The sequence below is a fragment of the Dipodomys merriami genome, unplaced genomic scaffold (assembly GCF_024711535.1).
Source record: "Dipodomys merriami isolate MVZ:Mamm:240054 unplaced genomic scaffold, mDipMer1.0.p SCAF_13, whole genome shotgun sequence".
NCBI classification, from domain to species: Eukaryota; Metazoa; Chordata; class Mammalia; order Rodentia; family Heteromyidae; genus Dipodomys; species Dipodomys merriami.
Genome location: NW_027202604.1, coordinates 356,639 through 379,402, shown reverse-complemented (window position 1 = coordinate 379,402; position 22,764 = coordinate 356,639). Strand labels below are relative to the sequence as shown.

The window sequence follows — 22,764 nt, the reverse complement described above, 5'->3', positions numbered from 1 at the left end:
TCATTTATCCTATTTACCACTGATAGATAACACAGGGTGGCCCACAGTAGGCCACTGTGGCAAGGATTGTTGAATTGAAAGGCCTCCATCTGAACTAGCTAAGTTTGAGCAACCAGGAAGGAAGCATAGAGGAGGAATTTTGATTTGAGTCCCTTGCTGGTATAATCTCATAAAGATAATTCACTTCAGGTTTTCAAAAGTCTACGGATATATCTGCTTTTCCTGGATTCAGATTCTTTTATTTAAAAATTATATATGAGTAAGCAATAATGTCAGAATGTATTTTGTCAAAGACTTTATTTACTATGAAATACATTGACAAGAGATGTGACATTATTACTGACAATATTACTGCAATATAATGTACTCTAGACTTCCAGATGATAACGGAGTTTTAATTATCCAAATAACTGAGGAGTCAGAGCTCAGGTGGTCAGTAAATGAAGATGATGAAAGGCTGTGTGACCTCAGAAACACTATTCTATCTCTCTGATTCCCATGCAATTATTCAAACAATATTTACTGAGCATATACTATGTACCATTCACTATTAGGACATAGCAATAAATGAATGAAAATCAAAGATGGTTTTTATTTTTGTGTTGTGCCAATGCCTCATGCTTGCTTTCTCTTTTACCTGACACCTTTCCACTTGAGGCATTCCTCCAACATGGTTTTTTACTTGCAGTTTTGAGGATAGAGTTTCATGGACAGTTCTGCCTAGTCTTTTTGCACACCATGAATCTCTGATCTCAACTTCCTGAGTAGCTAGGATTACAGGCATGAGCCATACCTAGCCAAAATCTGAATCTTAAGGAATGAACAGTCTAGTGGGTTGGGGAAGACACAAATAATAAACTAATTAACTAAAAATATATAGCAAGTGATAGTGTAATAAAAATAACCAGAGGGAATTAAAACTGGGTACATAGTGGTGGATATAAAGCTAGAGTAAGCCCATGTGTATTACCTATATGGAGAGTATTAGCATGTAGGCACCTGATAAAGATTAGGAAGTACTCTTGCCTCTTTCTTTGACTGCTTCATCTGTAAAGTTAGAATAAACATATTGTTTCTGTTTGAAGGCAGGAAGATAAATTTAAGACATTTCAATACAAGATTACATTGTGTGAATTGTGGTATTTAATATTTACAAACCCCTAGCATCCCTTTATCCATGTAAGTTATCAGATTTCATGTGGATGTCTGCGATTCTGAAAGACCCTCCAAAGGAAGTGGTAAGGAGCCATACCTTCACTGGTCCAATCTGGAAGTGAACTGGTTGCTTGCTCTCAATATAATCCACTCTGACTGAAGGAGTCTTGGAAAGAATGATGATGGCTACTGAATTGCGAGGGGGAAAGTTGTGACTGTAATGTTTAAGATGCATTCCTACTGCAAGATTCTGTTAGTCACCAGAGGACAGTTAGACAGAGGTGTTATATACAAGCTGTCCCTGAAGTCAGTCACATCTACTGGTTAGTCATGTCTCCTGTCTCTCTTCTTTATGGTGGGGCTAATGTCTCTGAGTCTCCGTTCTCTCATAAGGATGCTGAAGCATTAAAGGAAATAAGGCAAGTAAAAAAGGTAGGGAAATGTACTTACTTGTCCAATCCCCAGTAGACTCTTATTCTTTCTCTCTACTTTGCTGATTATGCCACCATTCATCAGCTAAACTGTTCTTTCTAAAGGCTGACAGCATTGCAACTGACAATCTTGACATTAGAGATCACCAGGTAGTCTACCAAGACACTACCAGTAGTGCCGGACAGAATGTGCCTTATATAAAGAAAATGATGTCTGGGGATGGGTCAAGGGCAGGGAGAACAGATGAATGAAAAGAAGAAAAGTAGGAGAATGCAGTCATAATATTCAATATATATAGGAAAATCAAGGAGCTTGATTGATTGGCAATGATGGGGAAAACGATGAAAAGAGATGACATTGGTCAAAATACATTGTGCTTATAAACTGACATTGACTGAAACCCCTTTATACAACTACTTAAAAGTCATGATGATGACGATAATGATGATATAATAATAATAATAGTAATAGTAATAGTAATAGAAGCGTGACTTGGTTACTAAGTCCAAGAGAACTTTATATTTCAAGTGGAACAAATCTATCAAGAATTGCCCTAAGGGCAACCTGAACACAAAATGAACTGGACAGTGACCGTCATTGTCATTGTGCTAGATACCAAGATTACGGTTACATTTATAGTCTTTTCTAGAACTCAAGGCCTTGCACATACTAAGCATATAGTGTTCCACTAATCTCTAACATAGCTAGTGAAAGTTTTTGTTGTTGTTGATCATGGGGCTTGAACTGGGGGCCTGGGCATTGTTCCTGAGCTCTTTTGCTGAAGGCTAGTAAGTCTCTTTGAGAATGCTACAACTGTCTATCATTTGAGAATATGCTACATATTTGAATATTAGAATATTTTTCATATTTGAGATGTGAACAATCTTGAGCATTGCTTCAAGAAACAAAAGTTAAACTCAGAAAATAATTTCACTTTTTTTTTTTTTTTAACCATTTCTAATCAGTAGGTAGAAACTGCATAGTACATTGAAGAAACTGTTTTACAGGCCATCTGAACACTAGAAAAGTTCTGGGATTGATTAGTGGTGTCTGTCACTGTGGCAGGAATAGAGAGGACTAAAGTGCCAGATTATGCCTGACTCAGATTTACCTGTGTGCTTTAAGTTTTATTAAAAGGAAGCATATGATTACTATGTTCCTAAGCGCTATGTGATTACTGTTTCCTGCAATCAGTCCCATCATAGAAATGTCCCAATAGCTCTTCACAAAATAAACCAATATTCTATGACAATTTGACATGCCACTGTAGTTCACAGTTGTTAACTTTATACATAGTGTTTATAAATTAAGCTCTGTGCAGTTTCATTTTAAAATAAGAAATATTGGCAGTTAAACTGATAATTCAACCATACAAACTATTGTTTGATCTCTGCTTGGAAAAACAGATGCTGAGTCGAAAAGAAAGGAAGAAAGAAATGAGAATGAGAGCAAGAGAAAGATTAGCAAAGGTAGGGGGGAGAGAGAGAATGTTGTAGAGAATATTCATCTGTTAAAATACCTTTAATTTGACTGTTTTTCTTGGAAACTTGAGTTTTCTTTTTTGTTGTTGTTTTGGAAGTCTAATGTTACCTTTTCTTTCTTTTTTTTTTTTTTTTTGGTCAGTCATGGGGCTTGAACTCTGGGCTTGGGCGCTGGCCCTCAGATCTTCAGCTCAAGGCAAGCGCTCTACCGCTTGAGCTACAGTGCCACTTCCGGTTTTCTGGTGGTTTATTGGAGATAGGAGTCTCACGGTCTCTCTTGCCCGGGGCTGGCTTTGAACCGCGATCCTCAGATCTCAGCCTCCTGAGTAGCTAGGATTACAGGCGTGAGCCACCAGCGCCCGGCTTAATGTTAACTTTTCTTATCTTTCTCCCTTACTATTTACTATTCCTATCATCTTTATTACTACTACTACTTTCTATTCTTCATTCTTTATTACTAGGAGGAAACCAGTAAACTTTTGTGGTATGCTACATGTAATTTTTGTTTTATTTATGTTCAAATGTGAGGTACAGAGGCCAATGGGGAGAGAATACAACTTGTTTTATATTTAAATTTCAGTTAAAATTTTATAATTTTTTTTACTAAAATCATAATTATAAAACCTAGACTTTGTGGGATTAGGCTTAGAGGAAAGAATGTACTAGAAATTGCAGGTCCTTATATAATTGGTTACTGGTCTGTCAAGACATGAGTTTACCAGATTTGTTTTAATATTACCACAGTTCTCATATTTTCTCCACTACTACTGTCAATATTGTCAGTTGCAATGCTGTCAGCCTTTAGAAAGAACAGTTTAGCTGATGAATGGTGGCATAATCAGCAAAGTAGAGAGAAAGAATAAGAGTCTACTGGGGATTGGACAAGTAAGTACATTTCCCTACCTTTTTTATTTGCCTTATTTCCTTTAATGCTTCAGACATAGAGACATTAGCCCCACCATAAAGAAGAGAGACAGGAGACATGACTAACCAGTGGAGTTCAGAGGTCAAGCACACCTACATTCCACATGCTTAGCTTAGATTCTCAAGGTGGAAGGAAGTAACCTTTGAATAGTCAGTGATAATTTTTTTTTTTTTTTTTTTTTTTTTTACAATTAACTTTTTTGAATTTAATTAGGTAATTCCATTGTGGTAATTCCATACATGCATCAATATTACTTTGAACAAGTTTACCCGCTCTATAAACTTCCCCTTCTTCTCTCTTGCTCCCCCTAAATTTTAAATATTGATGATGTTTTACCAGAGTCAGTAAATGAATTAATGAAATGAATAAAAAATTGTCCCCCCCCCCCCAGTATCATTAAAATGGAAGTCAAGATAGTTAGATCGCCTACTGGAATCAAATGCAGCAGAATTTAGAAAGTCATAGGGTCTCATACTTGGGGAACTCATTGTTTTCAATGTTGTGATGCCTTAGAATTTTAAACAGGTTGTTCTTTGGAGGTCTTGTAAGGTTGGTATGGATTTTGATGTCTTAGATGTCACAGTTTTCTCTGAAAAGTGAAATGTCAGCTAGGTAAAAATAATTGTTCTGGACTGCCACAGAAAAGTTGCTGTCCATTCTCACATATTTTCTCTGAATGACAGGGAAAATGACTTACGGGTGTTAATGGATTTGGATGCCAGGAGCAGCTCCGCTCCCCAGAGTCTTGGGCATGCTAGTCTAGTACTCTACCACATTACTACTGAGCCAAATATCCCCTAGGAATGTGGTTGATAAGATACTGATAAAACTTGATTGGCATTGGCAAGGAGAGTTGAAATATCTGGGTGTGTATAACCCTGAGGTAGAGGACATCGAGGAAGAGAGGGAAGGTGGTGGGTGGATGTAGTCAGTCATTCCTCATGTCTTTAGGCAAACTGAAAAATTGTTTAAGTCACGCTGGACTATGAAGATTCAGGGTATCACATTCATTTCAGGCTTACCTGAATGATTGGATGAATAAATTACACTAAGAAATTACATATATATATATATATATATATATATATATTTTTTTTTTTTTTTTTTTTTGGTTGTGGGGCTTGAACTCTGGGCCTGGGCGCTGTCCCTCAGCTCTTCGGCTTAAGGCAAAAGTGCTTTACAACTTGAGCCAAAGTGCCACTTTTGGTTTTCTGGTGGTTAATTGGAGATAAGTCTCCATGGAATTCCCTTGCCCAGGCTTTGAACTGCAATCCTCAGGCCTTAGCCTCCTGAGTAGATAGGATTACAGGTGTAAGCCACTGGAGCCTGGCAATGATTTTTTTGTTTGTTTGTTTGCCAGTCGTGGGGCCTGAACTCTAGGGCTGCATGCTGTTCTTCAGCTCTTCAGCTCAAGGCTAACACCCTACCACTTGAGCCACAGCACCACTTGCAGCTTTTTCTGCTTATGTGGTGATGAGGAATCGAACCCAGGGCCTCAGGCATGCATGGCAAGCATTCTACCACTGAGCCACCTTCCCATCCCCCGGCAATGATTTTTATCTGTAGACATATAACAAGAACTTAGTCAGTGATAATTTAAAAAAAGGCAAAAAGCAAAGCATTCTCATTTTTTTTAAAGTAAGAAGATCTCTGGAACAGTGGCTCAAATCTGTAACTCTAGCAACTTGAGAGGCAGAGATCAGGAGCTTCAATTTGAAGCCAGCCCAGGAGAAGAAAAAAAAAAAAAAAATGCTGGGAACAGTGGCACATGCCTGTTATCCAGGAATTCAGGGAAGCATGAGTAGGAGAGCAACAGTCTAGGCCAGCCCAGGCATAAAGTGAAGATTGCCAGTGTAAATAGAGGCTGGTGCAGTGGCTCAAGTGATAATAAAGTCCTTGCCTAATAGGTGCATGGCCCTGAATTCAAACCCCAGTGCTGCCAGAGAGAAAATGTGAGAGGAAGGCTAGTGCTGTTTTTAACATTTGGAAAAAGTAAAATATGAACTTAACTATTAGTTGAACCCGCATTTTTTGAGCATCCACTATGTGCTCAGAGCTCTTTGAAAAGCTGGAAAATGGATGGTCAAAAGATAGTGCTGTGGAAAAAAAAATTAGTGTGATATACAGACCCTTGACTGGAATATAAGGTGGTAGATGGGGAACCATTCTAAGAGAGAGCTACTAGAGAGAGCCTCTCTAGAGAGGAGAGAAGCACAAGTCTGGAGGATGAGGAGCTCTGCCAAAGTCCAAGCTTATGAGAAGAGAACAAGGTTAGCATTTACTAATTGAATTTAAAATGGACCTGTAAATAATTCTGCCTGCCCAGAGGGGAAAATGGCTCTTGAAAAAAGTAATAATACTTGATATTGAAATTGCTGCCAATTTTGTTGGGTTTCCTTGGAAACTTAGAATTTATTGGCAAATGGGTGGATGGGTACATGATAGACTGAAGTGTCTTAAAAATGAATGCTCAGATTTACCCTTCTTATAATTTATAGCTGGATCTATGAAGCCATTGAAAGATCCTCTCTCAGAGGACACAGTATTTAGATCTCAGTGATTCTGACTCAAACTACTTTCTCTATTCTGAGAGTTAAATGGGTAGTTTATGCTAAACATTTGTAGTTTCTTCCCATAGAGCTAATAATTTGTGGCAAATTCCCACTAAAAATCCCAATTGTTTTTTGTTTTCACCAGACAGGAAGCACTGCTTGCCGCTATCAGTGAGAAGGATGCAAACATTGCTTTGCTGGAACTGTCTGCCTCTAAGAAGAAAAAGACTCAGGAAGAAGTCATGGCACTCAAGCGGGAGAAAGATCGACTAGTGCATCAGTTAAAGCAGCAGGTGGGATCTTCTGCACGAAAGCTGTGTCTTGCTGGGTTTGGGGCCTCGGTGCTTTCTCTGGGTTTAGCCACTCTTCATTTTCCCATGTCTATCCTGCAGGCTGAAGCATCTCCAAACAGGTGGGAGCATAAATACCCAAGTTATTGCTGGAACACCATTTTATTGCTTCTCTGTGTTTATGCGCATGTTGGCTGGGCCTGGGTTTGCAACCAGCACTGTTTTCCTTTCTTTTATATTAGCATCATCTCCCCAGAAATAGCTCTCTGCTCTCTACCTTCCAGTGGACTTTGACTTCTGGTTAAACCCTCCAAGCTCCCAATTAAATTCTGGACACTTTCTTTCCTGTTGGACCTGTTATCTTCTATCTTGCTCACTTGTGTAAATGACTTCCCTCATCCAGTTCTTTAGGTTTCTTTCTATACTTCCAACTTTGTTCTTCGACTGGAAACTTTCGGCTGAGGAGCATCTCCCTGCCTCTGGTACTACCAAGGCCAGGCTTAGAGACTTCCCAGCCCTTATTCAGCCTATATTTTTAATCAGCATTTTTTTTTTGCGCCCCATGATCTGGCATTGTTTCCTCCTTATTAGGCCATTGTACTTGTTTTAAGGGAAGTGGAAAGAGAGGTATAATCTTAAATCATATAGAAAGTTCTTTGCTTTTTGGAGGGTTTTCTGGAAGTAGCTGAAATGCAACCTGCTAATAGTACTCATTACTTCATTACAAAAACACTTAGCGTCTGTGACTTCATACGGTGGCTGCCACATCTTAGCTAGGGCCATGTGTGGCTCCAAAACTCTCTGAGTAACACAGTTACCCTGTAGAGTATCCACATTGATTTCAGCACCCAGGACTGGCTGTGTGCCTGCTAAGGTGATCTGTGCTGAGTATATTTATATGGAGTTATGCCCCCTCCTTTTGCAAAGAAGCCAAGCCTTTCACTACTCAGGAAAGTAACGGCATCTTTGACCTTGAACCAGAGTCCTTTTCTCATGGGATCATCTTACTGAAAGACAGAGAGAGACAGACCACAACCATGCCTGGGTACCCTCTCTGCACAGAGGGAGGGTCTCAGTCACTGCCAAACACTGGGGTCATTCCATAGAGTGCCATGCTTTGCTATCGCTGGCTCCTGGGGACTGGGGACCGCTTACATCTGACCTCTTTGTTTGGAGCTGTGCACCTTCAACACTGGGTTTTCCACCCACTTGGCCACAGACAGTGAAGATGAACCTCTTTCTTTGCTCTCCCCTAATTCCTTCCCTGTGCCCCCTGCACCCTCCGCTCCTACACCTAACCATTGTAGCTTTCTCCCACAGGTTTATAGACCTAGGAAACAGCCCCCGAGCTCGAATATACCATGCACTTGTGATGCTGGCTACAGCCCAGATATTACGACCAAGTACCACGGGTCCAGCTACGATGCATACATGATCCAAAGGTCTCAGGTCAGTCAGCTGTTAAGGAGCTACTCGCCCCCACCGTAGGGGTAGGGTGGGGGTAAATAAGAACTACATCCTATCTTGGCCTTCACCTTTTTTGAAAGATTTCTAATGCTTGGTAGCCATAAAATCTGAGACCATAGACACCAACCTGATTTGCCATGTAGATTTGTCAATGCTCCCAAGCCTAATGGGGCTGCAAAGCTGAGCATCAGAGGCATTACTGCCAATCACCATGAATTATTTTTTCTCTTTCTCTCTTACTTTTCTTCCCATATGTTCCTCTACTTTTCTCTTTAAGCAATTTTTTAAGAAGCTGCAATTTTTCTTTCTCTACATCAGGAAAATGCACTCCTAGATGCTGGTAAGGATTGAGTGAAGGCCTTTAGTTTGCTCCTGGAAAATTGCACAAAGGCCTCACTCTTTGTGACAGATTCAGTTTGCATATTATGGGGCACATTTAGGAAATCCCAGCAGAGTTATGTTCTCTCTTGGGCTGAAGCAGGTTCTGAAGGGTTGTTGTGGCAAAAGAGGAGCCAAAGGATTGAATGGACTCCTTAGTTAAGGTTTGAAAGTTTCCTCACAAGTTATCAGCAAAGAGCAAGAAATATCTCATGAATTTAAGTATCCTTATCACAACTGATAATGATACTAGGAATAATGGGTAATTGCCTGTAAAAGTAATTCCCTATTGTCAAGTATTTACTGTGGGCAAGACCTTGTCTCCAAGATCTCTCAGGGATTTTTGTCCTCCGGCTGCTGCCACAGCGGGCCTGCAGTGCAGGACCAAGATTATCTCTCTTTTGGTGGGAGCATAACTGAGGCTCAGAGCCTAAAGTCCCACAACTTGTAAGTGGCCAGTTAAGAGCTTCAGACAATCTACCTCACTCCCAGGTTCCCTGGCAAGTTCAGGAAGTAATTCAGAGTTACAAGCAACACTGTTTCAAAACCTGAAGATGCTCAAAACCCCAACCATAAAGAGTGACCTCTGTCTGGAGTCCTTTAGCTAAGCAATTGTATCACATCAACGGTAATGAGAGTTCTCACCATGCACTAGGCATGGGTCTAAAGCCTTTGCATACATCAACTCATACCCAAACGCCTACAGAGAAGGAGCCATCAGAGACAACCAGACCTTGCTTAGGCTTCACAGTTTGTACATGCATACCACGATGTTTGAAGACTCTTTCCCAAACAATCCTGAAGGGATTTTATAAACAACATCCAGAGTGGGAATACTTGGGTTGAATCTTGTTTCTAGCACTTGCTATGTGATCACAGACACATTTCTTTCTCCATCTGCACCTTGGCTGATAACCTGATGCAAAGTAGGGTTACTGTTTTTGTTGCTGTTTTGTTTTTTCCTGAAGTAAAAGGTTATGCAAAATGCTTTGGACATGCCTATCATGTAACAGGTATGCACTCTGTGTGTGTGTGTGTGTATGTGTGTGTGTGTGTGTGTGTGTGTGTGTGTAACAGGTATGCACTCTGTGTGTGTGTGTGTGTGTGTGTGTGTGTGTGTGTGTGTGTGTGTGTGTGTGTGTGTGTGTGTGCTCTTCTACTACCACTGCTAATTAATAGCACTCCTGGTCCTCAGAGATAGTTGTTGTTTTTTTAATTTCATAATTACTTTCCCACATACCTAGGGTTACAGTTACAGCCCATTGAGCTTGACCTGTGGTGGGAAAAACAGACATATGCTGATTCCCATATGCTTGTCTCCTCTCTTAAAGCTCAAGCGTTTGGGGAGCAGTGAATGTACATACACATCAGAAGTCCTAGATCCCAGCTCCTAGCTCATTCTGAAATGAGCCTATAGTGCTGACTAAATTTTGCTTGGTTTGTATGTGAAGCCCATAGATACCTGTTGTTATTACCTGCATGGCTGACCTGGCAGAGCAGAACTCTTTCAGGAAGGAGGCCAGTGGGAATGGAAGATCTATGGGTCTATTCTGTTCAGTTTCTTTACACAATGTAAGGGGAAGTGGCTCATGAAAGATACCACGTTCTTTGAGTTGCCTCCTAAGCTGACCTTATACAGCAACTCTCTCCATTTCTCATACCATCCAGGTAGCTGAATGGGAATAGTTCAGCAGCCACCATGGTAATTGTACCTCGTCAGTCATGAGTGTCCACTCTCAATGAACATTGCTCAAAGAACGTTTGTTATATGAAAGAGTAGTTACCACCTGCCAGACTTTATGCCAAGTGCTTTGTATATATACATGTATATATGTATACATTTGTAAACATTATCATAGCCAATTTCTTATGTTTCTTCTACATGCCTGGATCTCTACTGGGTGCTGGGAATTCATCTGTGACAGATATTCTTCCTGGCACAATAAGCAAAACATCATCATTATTTTTTAACTGATTAAACCAAAGCTCTAAGAGATGAAGTGACTTCAGCACCATCATACCACTCATTCTTATAGTTCGGGGTACCTCCCAGAAGCAGTATTGCCCTTCAAGGATTATTCAAGTATTTACTGTGTGACAGTGTTAGGCATTTTTGGAATGCCCAGATTAAATGAAGACCTTTTCCTCTTTTTAATGATGGAAGAAAAATAATAAACAGTGAACAGAGTAAATTATAGGGTAGAGAAAAAGTAAAATAGAGCCCAGGCTAAGGGAGAGCAGGGATGTCAGGGTGGTGTTGAGTTGCTAGTGACAATTCAAAATAGGCTGGACATGAAGAACCCCAGGGGAAAGGACGCATAGAACAAAGGCTTGAAGGAGATGAGAGAAGAGGAAGCCAGGGAGCCATCGGAAAGAATGTTCCAGCAGATAGGACAGCCAGTGCAAAGGCTCTGCCAGGAGCATGGTTAGCGAGCAGCAGAGAGGTTAGTGTGGCTGGAGTAAGAGAAGGTGTTGTCAAAGCTGTAAAGGGATGGAATGGGCTTTGAGGGACTTTCCTACAGGATCTGCTGAGAGCAGTGTGTTCTGAGATAGAAGTTTCCTGTAGTAAGGAAGCAGAATACACTAGCCTCACAGTGTGGGAATAAAAAGGGCTTCCTCCTTTGCTACTCTGCCCTCGTAAGTCCACTCTGCCCCACAAAGGGCTGGCCTCCAGAACTCTTAGCAGCTTGGCTTCCATTTTGAAGATGCATTGCCACTTCTGTTAGAGATGCCAGAATTTGCCCATCACATCTAATGTATTTTCAGGTAGTATGGGAGCAGGGCTCTTTGACACATGCTCTCCCTAAACTTTCTGAGCATCTCAGCCACTCACTGGAGTCTCCCTGCTATACAACCTCCTGTCAGGAGGCTTTTAGGTAGACAGGAGTAGTCATTCCAACACCATTAGCCTGTGCATTGGTTGACTGGGCCTACAAGAAGTATAAATGGCAGCCAGGCCAGCCATTCTCCAATGTGAGTGAGCAGAAGTCAATTCTTTTCTAAAGATAAATCTCCCATTACACTCATACTCACAAGATACTATGTTAGAAATGAACTTTACAATGTTGGGGGCGGGGGTTCAGGGGGGAGGAAAAGTGGGAGAAAAAATGAGCAAGGGGGGTAACAACGTTGCACAAGAAATGTATTCATTATCTTATATCACCTTGACAATAAAATTAAATGTTAAATAAAAAGAAAAAAAGAAAAGCCTTCCTTGACTCTCATAGTCAGTAGGATAAAGGCATACTCAAACCAGTGTACTCTTGACCTTATGTTTTCTTCCTTCGATCTGCCTGGAACACTTTCTCCTCTTTTCTTCACCTAGTTAATGCCTGTTTATCCATTCAGTCTCAGCCCAAGATGTTTTCTTCAGAGAAGCCTTCTGGGACTTTCTCAATTAGATGAGATTCTCTAATTTGGCCCTTTGTAGTACATGTGTATCTACTTTATAGTAATTGTACCAGATGAAGTTTTGCATATGTTTTTGTGTTGATTTTGAATAATAATTATCTTCCCTGTTAGCTTATGAGCTCCATGAAGACTGAAAATGTGGTCACATAACTTTTCCAATTCACCTGTTATCCCCATTCCTAGCACAATTGCAAGCTGATAGTAAGCTTTAGGATCAAAAGTAATTAATTACTGTCCTCTTCACTTTAGCCAAGACTTAACTTGGTAATATTCACTTTAATATTCAAAGCACACTCTACCAATCATTAAGAGGGATATGAAAGTGAGATCTGTGTGGCCAGATAAAGGGCCTGTCCTTTTCTGCAAGGCCCTTTACAGGGATCCCTATTCCCATGCCTGAAGTTTCTGAGAGGGTGACCAATTTGACCCTTTTCTCCAAGTTTCTTTTACCTTATTCTACTTTAAATGCCCTCCCATGGCTTAGATTTTCTTGAATGAAATGTCACTTGGTTCCCAGTGTGACTGACAACTCTTGTTATGAGAGGAGCTCCTCCATTTCAACCCTGAAATTTTGTATCTCATAAATCAGTTTGCCTAGAAATACCTCAACTCTTGTTAAGCATCTATCAGAAAAGCCCGAGATAATATGAAGTAAGCTCAGAAATTCCAGCTATGCCTAACAATGAATGAATCTTTCTGACACTCCTCAGGTGTTGACATTTTGGTTATTTCTAGTGGTAAGAGAATACAGATTATCCTTCTGTTCTTTGTTGGATTAAAAAAAAAGATTAAACATAGTTTGATAGAATAGGCATCTAAGTAGATCCAACTTATGTTTTCTTCCTGTTTCTATTTCTTTTTTTTTTTTTTTTTTTGTCGGTCGTGGGGCTTGAACTCTGGGCCTGGGCGCTGTCCTTCAGCTCTTCAGCTCAAGGCGAGCGCTCTACCACTTGAGCTACAGCGCCACTTCCAGTTTTCTGGTGGTTTATTTGAGATAGGAGTCTCACGGTCTCTCCTGCCCGGGCTGGCTTTGAACCGCGATCCTCAGATCTCAGCCTCCTGAGTAGCTAGGATTACAGGCGTGAGCCACCAGCGCCCGGCTCTGTTTCTATTTCTTTAAAGCACACACTTCTTTTCACTCTACCTCTTTAAAAATAAATCTGGAACCCAGATTCATGCAATTTGGGAAGGGGCTCTCAATTGGGAATGAATTAAATTTTGTTCTTTCTCAAGGGATCTAGCTCTAGAAATTATTATTAAAAATTACTGTCTTCTTTAGTGTCTTGGATTCAACTCCCCAACTCTCTTCCTCCTCCCTCAGAGAAAGAACTTACTTCAGAATAATTAATTCTGAAATCATTGGATTTGCCTGCTGCTAAAGTGTTTTTGAAGAAAGCTAAAACTAAATCCTACCCCCGAAGCTTTATTCCCAAATGCTTCCCTGTTGCTGAAGCACTGATATGCACATCCTTGATGAAAATGCCTTTTTAAATGAGGGCCAGACACCATTGTTTAGTGAAAATTAGAACCAGCTTATTTCTCAGAACCAGTTAAAATACTTCTGAGATCAGAGATAAATTGTACTTGGTTTTCTTTTCCCTTTCCTACCAGTTCTAGGCATTACTTTCAGGCACCAGAAAATACGCAGGTCAGTCAGGATCAGAAAGGAGTTGAGAGGATGAACAAGTTCACTGGTTCTTTCTCTCTCGGAGTTGGCATAAGTCCTGGGCTATGTGTTTGGGAAGAGTCTTCCCTGACCTGAGTTGTCTAAAAGTACTAGGAGTGTCTTCAAGGATTAGCTAGACCGATGTTGCATGGGATAAAGCAGAGACTGTTCGAATGTGCTCAGGAGAAACACTTAAGGATGACATCCTAGTCTCAATCTTATGACACTAGAGATGGAGCCATGCTGTGAGGAAAGATAGAAACACACCAGGGGGTGGCTAGCTACCCTCCACCTGAGACCAAGGGTTTGTGCTGTCCCCTAACACATCCCTTGTATGGTATGTAGATGACTTTTAATTACCCTTTCCAGTTCAGAAGGTGAGCACAATTAAACAGCAGTGGAGGAACTCCGTGAAGTAGGGTTCCCATAGCCTCCTGTGTTTGGTTGAGTTCCAGAGAGGCTTGATTTGATCCCAGCATTTAAATGCATTGCAGACTTTCTCCAGATCCAATTGCTGAAATGCAAATGCATTGGTTGTTACAACAGCCTCACTTTGGGCTAATCCGTTCCTGTCCCCCTGCTATAATCTAGTCACATCTCTATTTATCTTTTACTTAAGTGTAAAATGTCTTTGAAGTGTGCTCTGAAGAACACCCCTTTTAAAAAGGAAAACCTCAGATCCTCTCTCTTTCAGGCTAAGGGCAGGCTGTTTTCAAGGTGGTAAACCCTAAACTGCTTGGAGTCATTACAGTTCCTCTTAATGCACTGTATTAAGGCATGATGCTAATCTGCTCCCATTGCCTGGAAACATTTCTTCCCCTAGGCTTGTACCTCAACCCCAATATTCAAAGTCCATCCAGATCGCCAGTTGTGTTACAAAAGACAGAGGAGGCGAAACACATTCTCAGTGGTTACATTTACTTTTCAAATCCCTCTTAGAAAGAACCTTACCAAATCATCAAGCTGACTCTAATGGACCAACTTCTGAGTCTGTCATCAGAAGGCCTTGTTTTGTGGAAGCCAAGTGTTTTAAAACATTATTTCAGAGCCGGGCCCTGGTGGCTCACACCTGTAATCCTAGCTACTCAGGAGGCTGAGATCTGAGGATCTCTGTTTAACGCTAGCCCCGGGCAGCAAAGTCTGAGAGACTCTTATCTCCAATAACCCACTCAGAAAACCGGAAGTGGTGCTGTGGCTCATGTGGTAGAGCACTAGCCTTGAGCTCAAGCCCCATGACACACACACACACACACACACACGCACACACACGCACACACATGCACACACACACGCGCGCGCGCACGCGCGGAAAAAAAAAACACATCAGTTCCTTTCCCTAATCATGAGTGGAGATTTGTTAGAGACTCTTTAGCTATAGTTGACTTTGTCTTTGAACACTAGGACCTTATCTACCACCAATAAAAAGGTACAAAGTGACTTTTATTTTTGTATAACAGTAATACTAAAAATTTTTAAAAAAAATCTTTCTTTACCCAAGGGTTCAAAGAACATTTCTTGTAGAACTAGACAATTCTGTGATTGGCAATTAATAACCTATTTTTTTGACAAATGCCTGTGCAAATCATGATGCTTTCTCTTCAGCTTTTAAGGATCCTAGAATAACTATTACTACTATGGTTTTGTATATGAGGTGCCCCCATCCTTCTACCCAAAGGCTCATGTGTTAAAGCCTTGATTCCACTGGGTGGTGCTATTGAGAGGTAATTGGATCATGAATTCTTAGTTAATGGATTAATCCCCTGGTGGATTCATAATATGATGAATTATTGGTAGGTGGTGGAATGTAGGAGGTGGGGCCTAGGGAAAGGGGGTGGCTCAGTGAGGCAGTCCCTCCAAAGACAGACCCTGTCCCCAGTCCTTTCTAAAGCTTTATGACTGCCATGAGGTGAGCAAGTCTGCTCTACGATGCCCTTCCCCATCATCTACCTCATTCTGGGCCCAGAAACAATGGAGGTGGTAGGTATGGACTGAAATCAACCTCTGAAAACTTGAACCAAAAGAACTCCTATTCCTTTTAATGGTTTCTCTTAGGTATTTGCCACAGCAGCAAAGAGTTTAATACACTAGTTACAGAAGAAAAAAAAGACATATTTACTCTGCTTTTTAAGATTACCCTTGATGAGACAAACTTTACATTGTGTTCTCCAGCTTTTAGAAGTATAGGATATGGAGCCAGATGTGGCACATACCTGAAATCCTAGCAACAGGCAGGAGATTTGAGAATTCCAGGTCAAACCTGTACTATGTAGCCAAAGCTGGTCTTCAAACACAACTAAAAGCCAAAACAGGAAGCAAACAACAACAAAAAAGTGACAAGCAAAAGAAGAAATACATTTCAATGGGTCTGACTTTTAAGTTTCAGGGAGATTTATTAGGTTTGTATTTAAGATCTGAATCACTCTGCAGTATCTAAGGTTGGTAGAGCGTAAAAGAACAGCAGGCTTAAACTGAAAGTGACCAAAACAGACTAGCATGTAAATGCCAAGAAAGTCTCTCCTAGGCTGTCTCTCTCCCTTCTTTTTATTCAAATTTCTCATCTGTGCTCTATTTTTAAACATTTATTCTTTAAGTGATAATGCATGTTTTACTGAGCCTCTTATTGGATTAGACATGTTCAAAATCCCCTCAATTTTAACCAGTTCATTACCACCTCGGAGAACAGTCAGCCCATCACCAGGGCAGAGATGTTGGCTGCTAGGGAGCCCTTACTCTCTGTGCAGGAGGAATCCAGCTGTTATACTGTGTGGTTTGGTGGGAATGGGGGTCTTTGAGTGACATTACTTCAGGAAGGCTTCAGGAAGGCTTTTGTTCAGGTGTAATGTGTGTGAGTTATTGCTCTTCATCAGAGTTTTTCTGCTCACATTTCAGAATAGAACAATAACATTTTAAACTATATTATCTTATTCAAGCTTAACACAATGCTTAAAATGAAGTGTTAATAATCCTGTTTCAGAGATGCAGGATTCAATGTCCAAGAACTGTGCCAAGCCCAATGCTGTGAGGGATAGAGCCAAGAGCCCACAGGGGTCTCAACCAAAAGACTTCCATGATCTTCCCAGGAGAGGCCCTCAAGTTGCTTGTAAACTGGGACTAAAAAGAAGCATAAGAAGAAGGCCTTATTCTGTGATCCTGAGTACTCTCTGCTGGTCCTTCTTTCTTGCCCCCAACTGGCTCTGGATGACCTGAGGCCACAGTATGTGAGCTAGGTAGATTTATCTCTTCCCGCATCGCCAGGTATCCCCTGCTACTGGAGGGAGGAGGGGCCCAACCTCCATCAGGTGTGCTCTGTTTCCTAAGAAGTATTGGTATCTTTGGGGTTTCATTCTTAAAGTATCTGTTTGCAGGGTTTGTTTCTTTAATTTTGCCCTGTCCTTTAGTTTTTCATTTTTCTTTTTCATCATTTAACATATAAAAACAGGTTTCTCCCAGTTCCTTTCTCTCTGTCCTTCCCTCCCTCTTTTCCCTTCCTCCTATAATTAAGTCTTTTCAGGCTGTCTTCACCTTATCATTTCAAATGAACTGAAAAAAGACCTTACTTCCTGCCCTTGTGTCCTTCTGATGCTGAACTTCAGAATGGAAGAAAAGCCCTTTTCACTCCCTTTCTGCTTCCTACTCCCTGAATAACTGTTCACATCACATTGATGTTGTCAGGGACCAGCATTGTTGTGCAGACCAGTCTGTCCTTTGCTGGCTTTTGCAGATAAGAGTTATGCAAGAAGAGGATTCTTCATCCTCCTGTGCTCTGATTAGACAGTCAGCAGACACAGAATTGAATGTGTCCTGCAGTTGTCTTTGCTCTTACTTGACTCCACATTCTTTTTTGGGAAGACACTTTCTCCTGTTTCATTCTTCTGTAGCAAGCTGATGGCAGATTAAAAATTCCAGACTCTCCCATGTTTATTGGTTTTTCTTCAGTTTTACTGCATAATTATAAACTGTATAAAAAGCCATCATGATTTAATTTTGTAAACTCCTTTATTGTGGAGATGAACTTTTCCACAGTTAAAAGCATATAGATAAATCTTTTTATCATAAAATGATATATGCTCATCATAAAAACTCCAAAAATACAAAGAAGAAAAATTTAAAATACCCATAATCCTACCATCAGAAATAATGCATTAAGATGTACAGGACCCGATGCAACTATGAGAAGTACAAGTTGTCATGTCAAAAACGAACTTTACACCTTTGGTGCCGGGAGCGGGGGGGGGGGGGGGGGGGAGGGGGGAATGGGTGTGGGGGGTAGGGGGGAGGTTGGGAAGGGATGTGAAGGGTAAACAAAGGAGGAGGCAGCAACGCTTGATAAGAAATGTACTCATTATCCTGCCCATGTAATTGTAACCCCTCTGTATAGTATGTTCACAAAAAAATAAAAATTAAAATAAAAAAAAAGATGTACAGTTTCTTACATTCCATGGTCTTATAAATATTCGAACAAATATATGACATAGTACATTACAGGGATTTTTTAGCCTTTTAATCATTTAATGTATATGTTTCCTCATGTCCTAGAAACATATGTCTTGGTTTATGATTTTTATCATTGCATAATTAATTTTATCATCCCCCTATGCTTGAGATTTCAGTTTGTTCCTGGTTTTTTATTTTTATAACCAAACTGTGATGAACATTATTTTTTGTTTGGTTGTTTTGGCATTTGGGGGTTGTTTTGCTTTTTTTTTTTTTTAAAGCAGCTTTGGGGCTTAAACTCAGGGCCTCATATCCTCTCTTGGCATTTTTACTCACAGTTGATGCTCTGCCACTTAAAGCTATCCCTCCACTTCTGACATTGTTGTTTGTTGTTGTTTACTTTTTCAAATGCTGGTCCTGGAGCTTGAACTGAGGGCCTGAGCATGTACATGAGCTATTTTGCTCAAGACTAGTTAGTATTCTCCCACTTGACCCACAGATCCATTCCTGGGTTTTGGATGATTAATTGGAAATCAGATTCTCATGGACTTTCCTGCCTGGGCTGGCTTCAAACTGTCATTCTTTCAGCTTCTTGAACAGTTAGGATTGTAGGCATGAGCCAGCAGACCAGGATCTACTTCACCATTGTCCTAGTTAATTGGAAATGAGAGTCTCAAGAATTTTCTGCCCAGGATAGCTTTGAACTCTCATCTTCAGATCTCAGTCTCTAGTAGCTAGGACCATAGGCATGAGCCACCAGCATCTAACCTGTGATAAACATTTTAATTTTATTTTTTGTTTTTTTTTCTTAAGATTAATGTTTAGTAATTCGATTATTAGAGTTATGGATATTTGCTAAAGGATTTGAGAGAATAGAAATAGCTCTTTCCTACCAATGTATTTGACATTTATACATGTTTCAATAAATGTCCAACTGCTTGTTTTGATTCTGGTAGGTACATTCTAAAGACACAATCTAGGTAGTATAGCAGGTTAGTATGCTGAAAGAGCAAAAGGCTGAGGAAGATCTTCATGAAGGTAGTTCCTAAGAAATGTGGCACTTTTCAGCAGGCATTCATTGAGCATATACTATGTTCTACAAGATACTATCCTGGACATCGAAGATACTATTTTGTCTAAACAATAACAAAAAAGACACAAAATTTTGCTTTGAGGAATATTATTTTCTAGTGGAAGGGACAAGTTAAAAAAAATGAAGTCATCAACTAGATGACAATTAAAGGACAATAAATGCAATGGAGAAAAAGGAAGTAGTTGTAAAGGGAGATTTAAATAGAGTAACCATAAAGGAGAATAAAGAAGAATTTGGACAAAGAACTATAGGAGCTGAGGGGTGAGCACTCTTTGGGAAGAGGCCTCATCTGCTGTTCTCAAATATACTTCTCCATGTGTAGTTGCTGAGTTGACAAGGTGGGGGAGCCAGAACCCCACAAGAGCAAAATATATACGTGTGTGTGTGTGTGTGTGTGTGTGTGTGTGTGTGTGTGTTCACAATACACACATAGGTTTGTATACATGCACATGTATGTACATATACACACGTGTGTGTACATGTGTGTATATACAGTATATGCGTACACACACGTATGTGTATCACACACAACAACCAAAAGTACTGTCTTTGCTCTGCTCTGATATGGCTGTTGGGAAATGCCCATTGGACACAGAAAGCAAATCTTTATTCTGTTGCTCTTTGACATAGTCTGAGAATGCAATTGTACAAAAAAGGTTACAAGTTCAGATTGGAGAGAAGGTTATCATCCCAGAAAACAACAAAAATTCACAAGAATGGCAACTTTGAAGGCCAAAATACAGGGGTGTTCTGCCCAGAAACCTCCGACTACCTGATCATCTTGTGGCTACTTCATTTCCTCTTTCTCATAGGCCACCAACACAGCTCGGAAGCCAACCAGAAAGTCTGCTGCTCTGGAAGACCTAAGCATGCCAAAGCCATTTGGAGGCTAGAGTAGGAAGGAGAGATGAAGGTCACAAAGCAGACAAAGTTGCTGTTGTCAGGCAACTCTGAGGTTTAAAGACCAGTGACAGCCATTTTTAAAGTGTGATAGTTAGACAACAAGCAATCCACCTCATCAGGGAAGTCCTGGCAGACAGTAGAAAGGCCAGGACCTGAGAGTGGGCCAGTGAGGTAAGAGTTCAAGTCCAACTTTTGCCACAGCACTCTGAGAAACCTTGAGCACCTCATTTTGCTTCTCTGCCACAGGCTAGGTGTCCCCATTTGTGAAACAGAGTGAACAATATACCCTTGGTGAAGCCTATTGGTGATTTGGTGGTGTGAGAGGATGCCAGTACAGGCACACCCACAACACATGGGGCACTTGATTGACAGTAAGAAGAGCGAGAAGGCTCTGCTTTCCTGTCTGTAGTCGAATAGAGCAGATGCATTATTCAGTAGAATATTAACATAGCTAACATTTCTTTTTTTTTTTTTTTTTGTCGGTCATGGGGCTTGAACTCCGGGCTTGGGCGCTGTCCCTCAGCTCTTCAGCTCAAGGCGAGCGCTCTACCACTTGAGCTACAGCGCCACTTCCGGTTTTCTGGTGGTTTATTGGAGATAGGAATCTCACGGTCTCTCCTGCCCGGGCTGGCTTTGAACCGCGATCCTCAGATCTCAGCCTCCTGAGTAGCTAGGATTACAGGCGTGAGCCACCAGCGCCCGGCTAGCTAACATTTCTTGAATAAATGATGTGCCAGGCATCATGTTGTTGTTTGGTTAAAGAACAAGAGTCTTCACACACACACACACACACACACAAATAAAATTTAGAGAGGTGATACCATCATCATGTTTGCTTTGTATATGGGGAAACCAAGTCACAGAGTTGATGATCCAGGATGCAAAGTCAGCATCTGTGCCTAGGAGCAGTATTATCAGCTTCTTTCTTTCCCACAATGATGTAGTTGCATCTTCCTTCCCAAAGGAATATTTGGGGAATCTAAATTTCAAAGACAACAAGAATAAAAGAAGTCCCTGAAGTTTACTCATTTGGTAGGTATAATCCTGATTCATTTCCACTTGCTAGTGTATAATAATGAGCAGATCACCTTGCCTTTCTGTAAAATGAGTATATCAGTTTCTTACCTACCACATGGAGAAGCATTATCATGAAGCATCTTTTCTGAGACAAGGTCTTTAAAAGCCCTGACAGCTACACTGCTGTTTGGGATGTATTGGTCTTAGATCTGCAATGCAAAGGTGGGACCTTCTTAATCTTCCCTATGGGGTAGCACTGTACTTGGAGGAATCTTGGTCCCAAACCATTTCTGGTGACAATCTCTCCAAATAAATCCTGGTCTACTTGACTTGTTCTCTGACCGAGGAAGTAAGAACTTGAAGGGTATTGAAAATAGATTTTTTGTTCTCCTTTTCTAATAGCCAGTTTCTGATTTATTCTTAAAAGAAAAATAGGCAGAATAAAAACACAAATGTTGATTTGGAAAGCCCCAGTTCATTAAAGACCCAGAGAAATGGGTGTTCATAGCTTCCAGCCCTGGTCTTCCATGTCCAGACTCCTAGGGTTCTGCTAGGGCCAGGACCTTCTGAAGCTCTTAAAGATAAGATTTGGCTTCCCAGAAGAGTTTGTAAAGTTCCTGAGCTTTCCAGTGATGTAATCCTTAGTGAGGCGGGGAACAAAAATTTGATATTTCAAAGAAGGAAGAGACAGCTCCAAGGGATTACTTTTTATGAAGCAAAGACACTTGTGTTGTTGATTTATCTTAATAGCAGATACTATGAGCAAATGTCCCTGTTGCCTCTTTGTGCTTTTGGCAAATCAGGATGAGAAATGGAATAGAGCAGACTTAACCAGAGCTGGCTAGCCCAGGGTTTAGGAGTCGTAATCTCCCTCACTCCAAATATGTGATCCAAGATTGTTTCCAGAGTGTTCCAAGTTGCAGGTGGACACCTAGCTTTAGCCAGAAGTGAGATGAGTTCCTTGACCAAGCTTTCTGTTCTAGAACAATTTAGTTGAGTATAAGAGGAGAAGTTCCAGCATCTCCTCTTGCTAGTTAGTTCTTTAACATCAGTTACCAGCTTCTGGTTCTATGGGTGCTGATACTGCTCAAGGAAACCTTTTTTTTTTTTTTTTGTCACAAGAAGAATCCTCTTGCATGACACACACATGATAAGGATTCTCAGAGGACTCAGCATAACTGCTTTCCACATCCTCCTATGTCAGTGCTGGAATGTGACCATGCTAAACCCAGTGCCTTAGAAGTTGGAATATAAATTATTTTTAGGTCATGGTCAGTTTATAACATTTGCTAATCCTTATTAGATACAGATAAATTCTCATGGCTTAATTTGACATATTGAATCAGTTCTTCAGATTGTCTTTGGGGACAGGACAGGAAATGCACAATTTCCCTATAATTTTTCTTTTGTTTCTTTAGAAAGGGAAGTAATTTTTTATTGTTAGCTGGTAGAAACTTGGGTGAATCGTGGCCAACTGTGTCTCACCCCCACAGGAAGAATGTATCAGCTTTAGTGAGAACAGTATTCTTTGAAACAAACCAGAATATTTGATGTTTGAAT

General features: G+C 40.6%; 1 protein-coding gene across 25 annotated transcripts in view; it reads left to right on the top strand.

Annotated features, from left to right (window-relative positions):
* The window catches only part of LOC138824597 (coiled-coil domain-containing protein 66-like), an 81,695-nt gene that overhangs the window by 30,732 nt on the left and 28,199 nt on the right, over positions 1-22,764 (top strand). For 6 of the 25 annotated variants that reach the window (XR_011371137.1, XM_070018439.1, XM_070018440.1 and 3 more), the window contains exons 8-9: positions 6,691-6,838; positions 8,156-8,284. Coding sequence is in view for 10 of the 25 variants with exons in the window: in XM_070018462.1 (XP_069874563.1) it covers positions 6,788-6,838; positions 8,156-8,284 (180 nt within the window). In the remaining 15 variants the exon portion in view is untranslated. Of the gene's footprint in view, positions 1-2,993; positions 3,057-6,690; positions 6,839-6,937; positions 7,196-8,155; positions 9,840-10,348; positions 11,746-16,731; positions 17,982-21,151; positions 21,220-22,764 lie in introns of those variants that run through there. The other 19 variants (XM_070018442.1, XM_070018455.1, XM_070018456.1 and 16 more) reach the window with 12 other exon arrangements.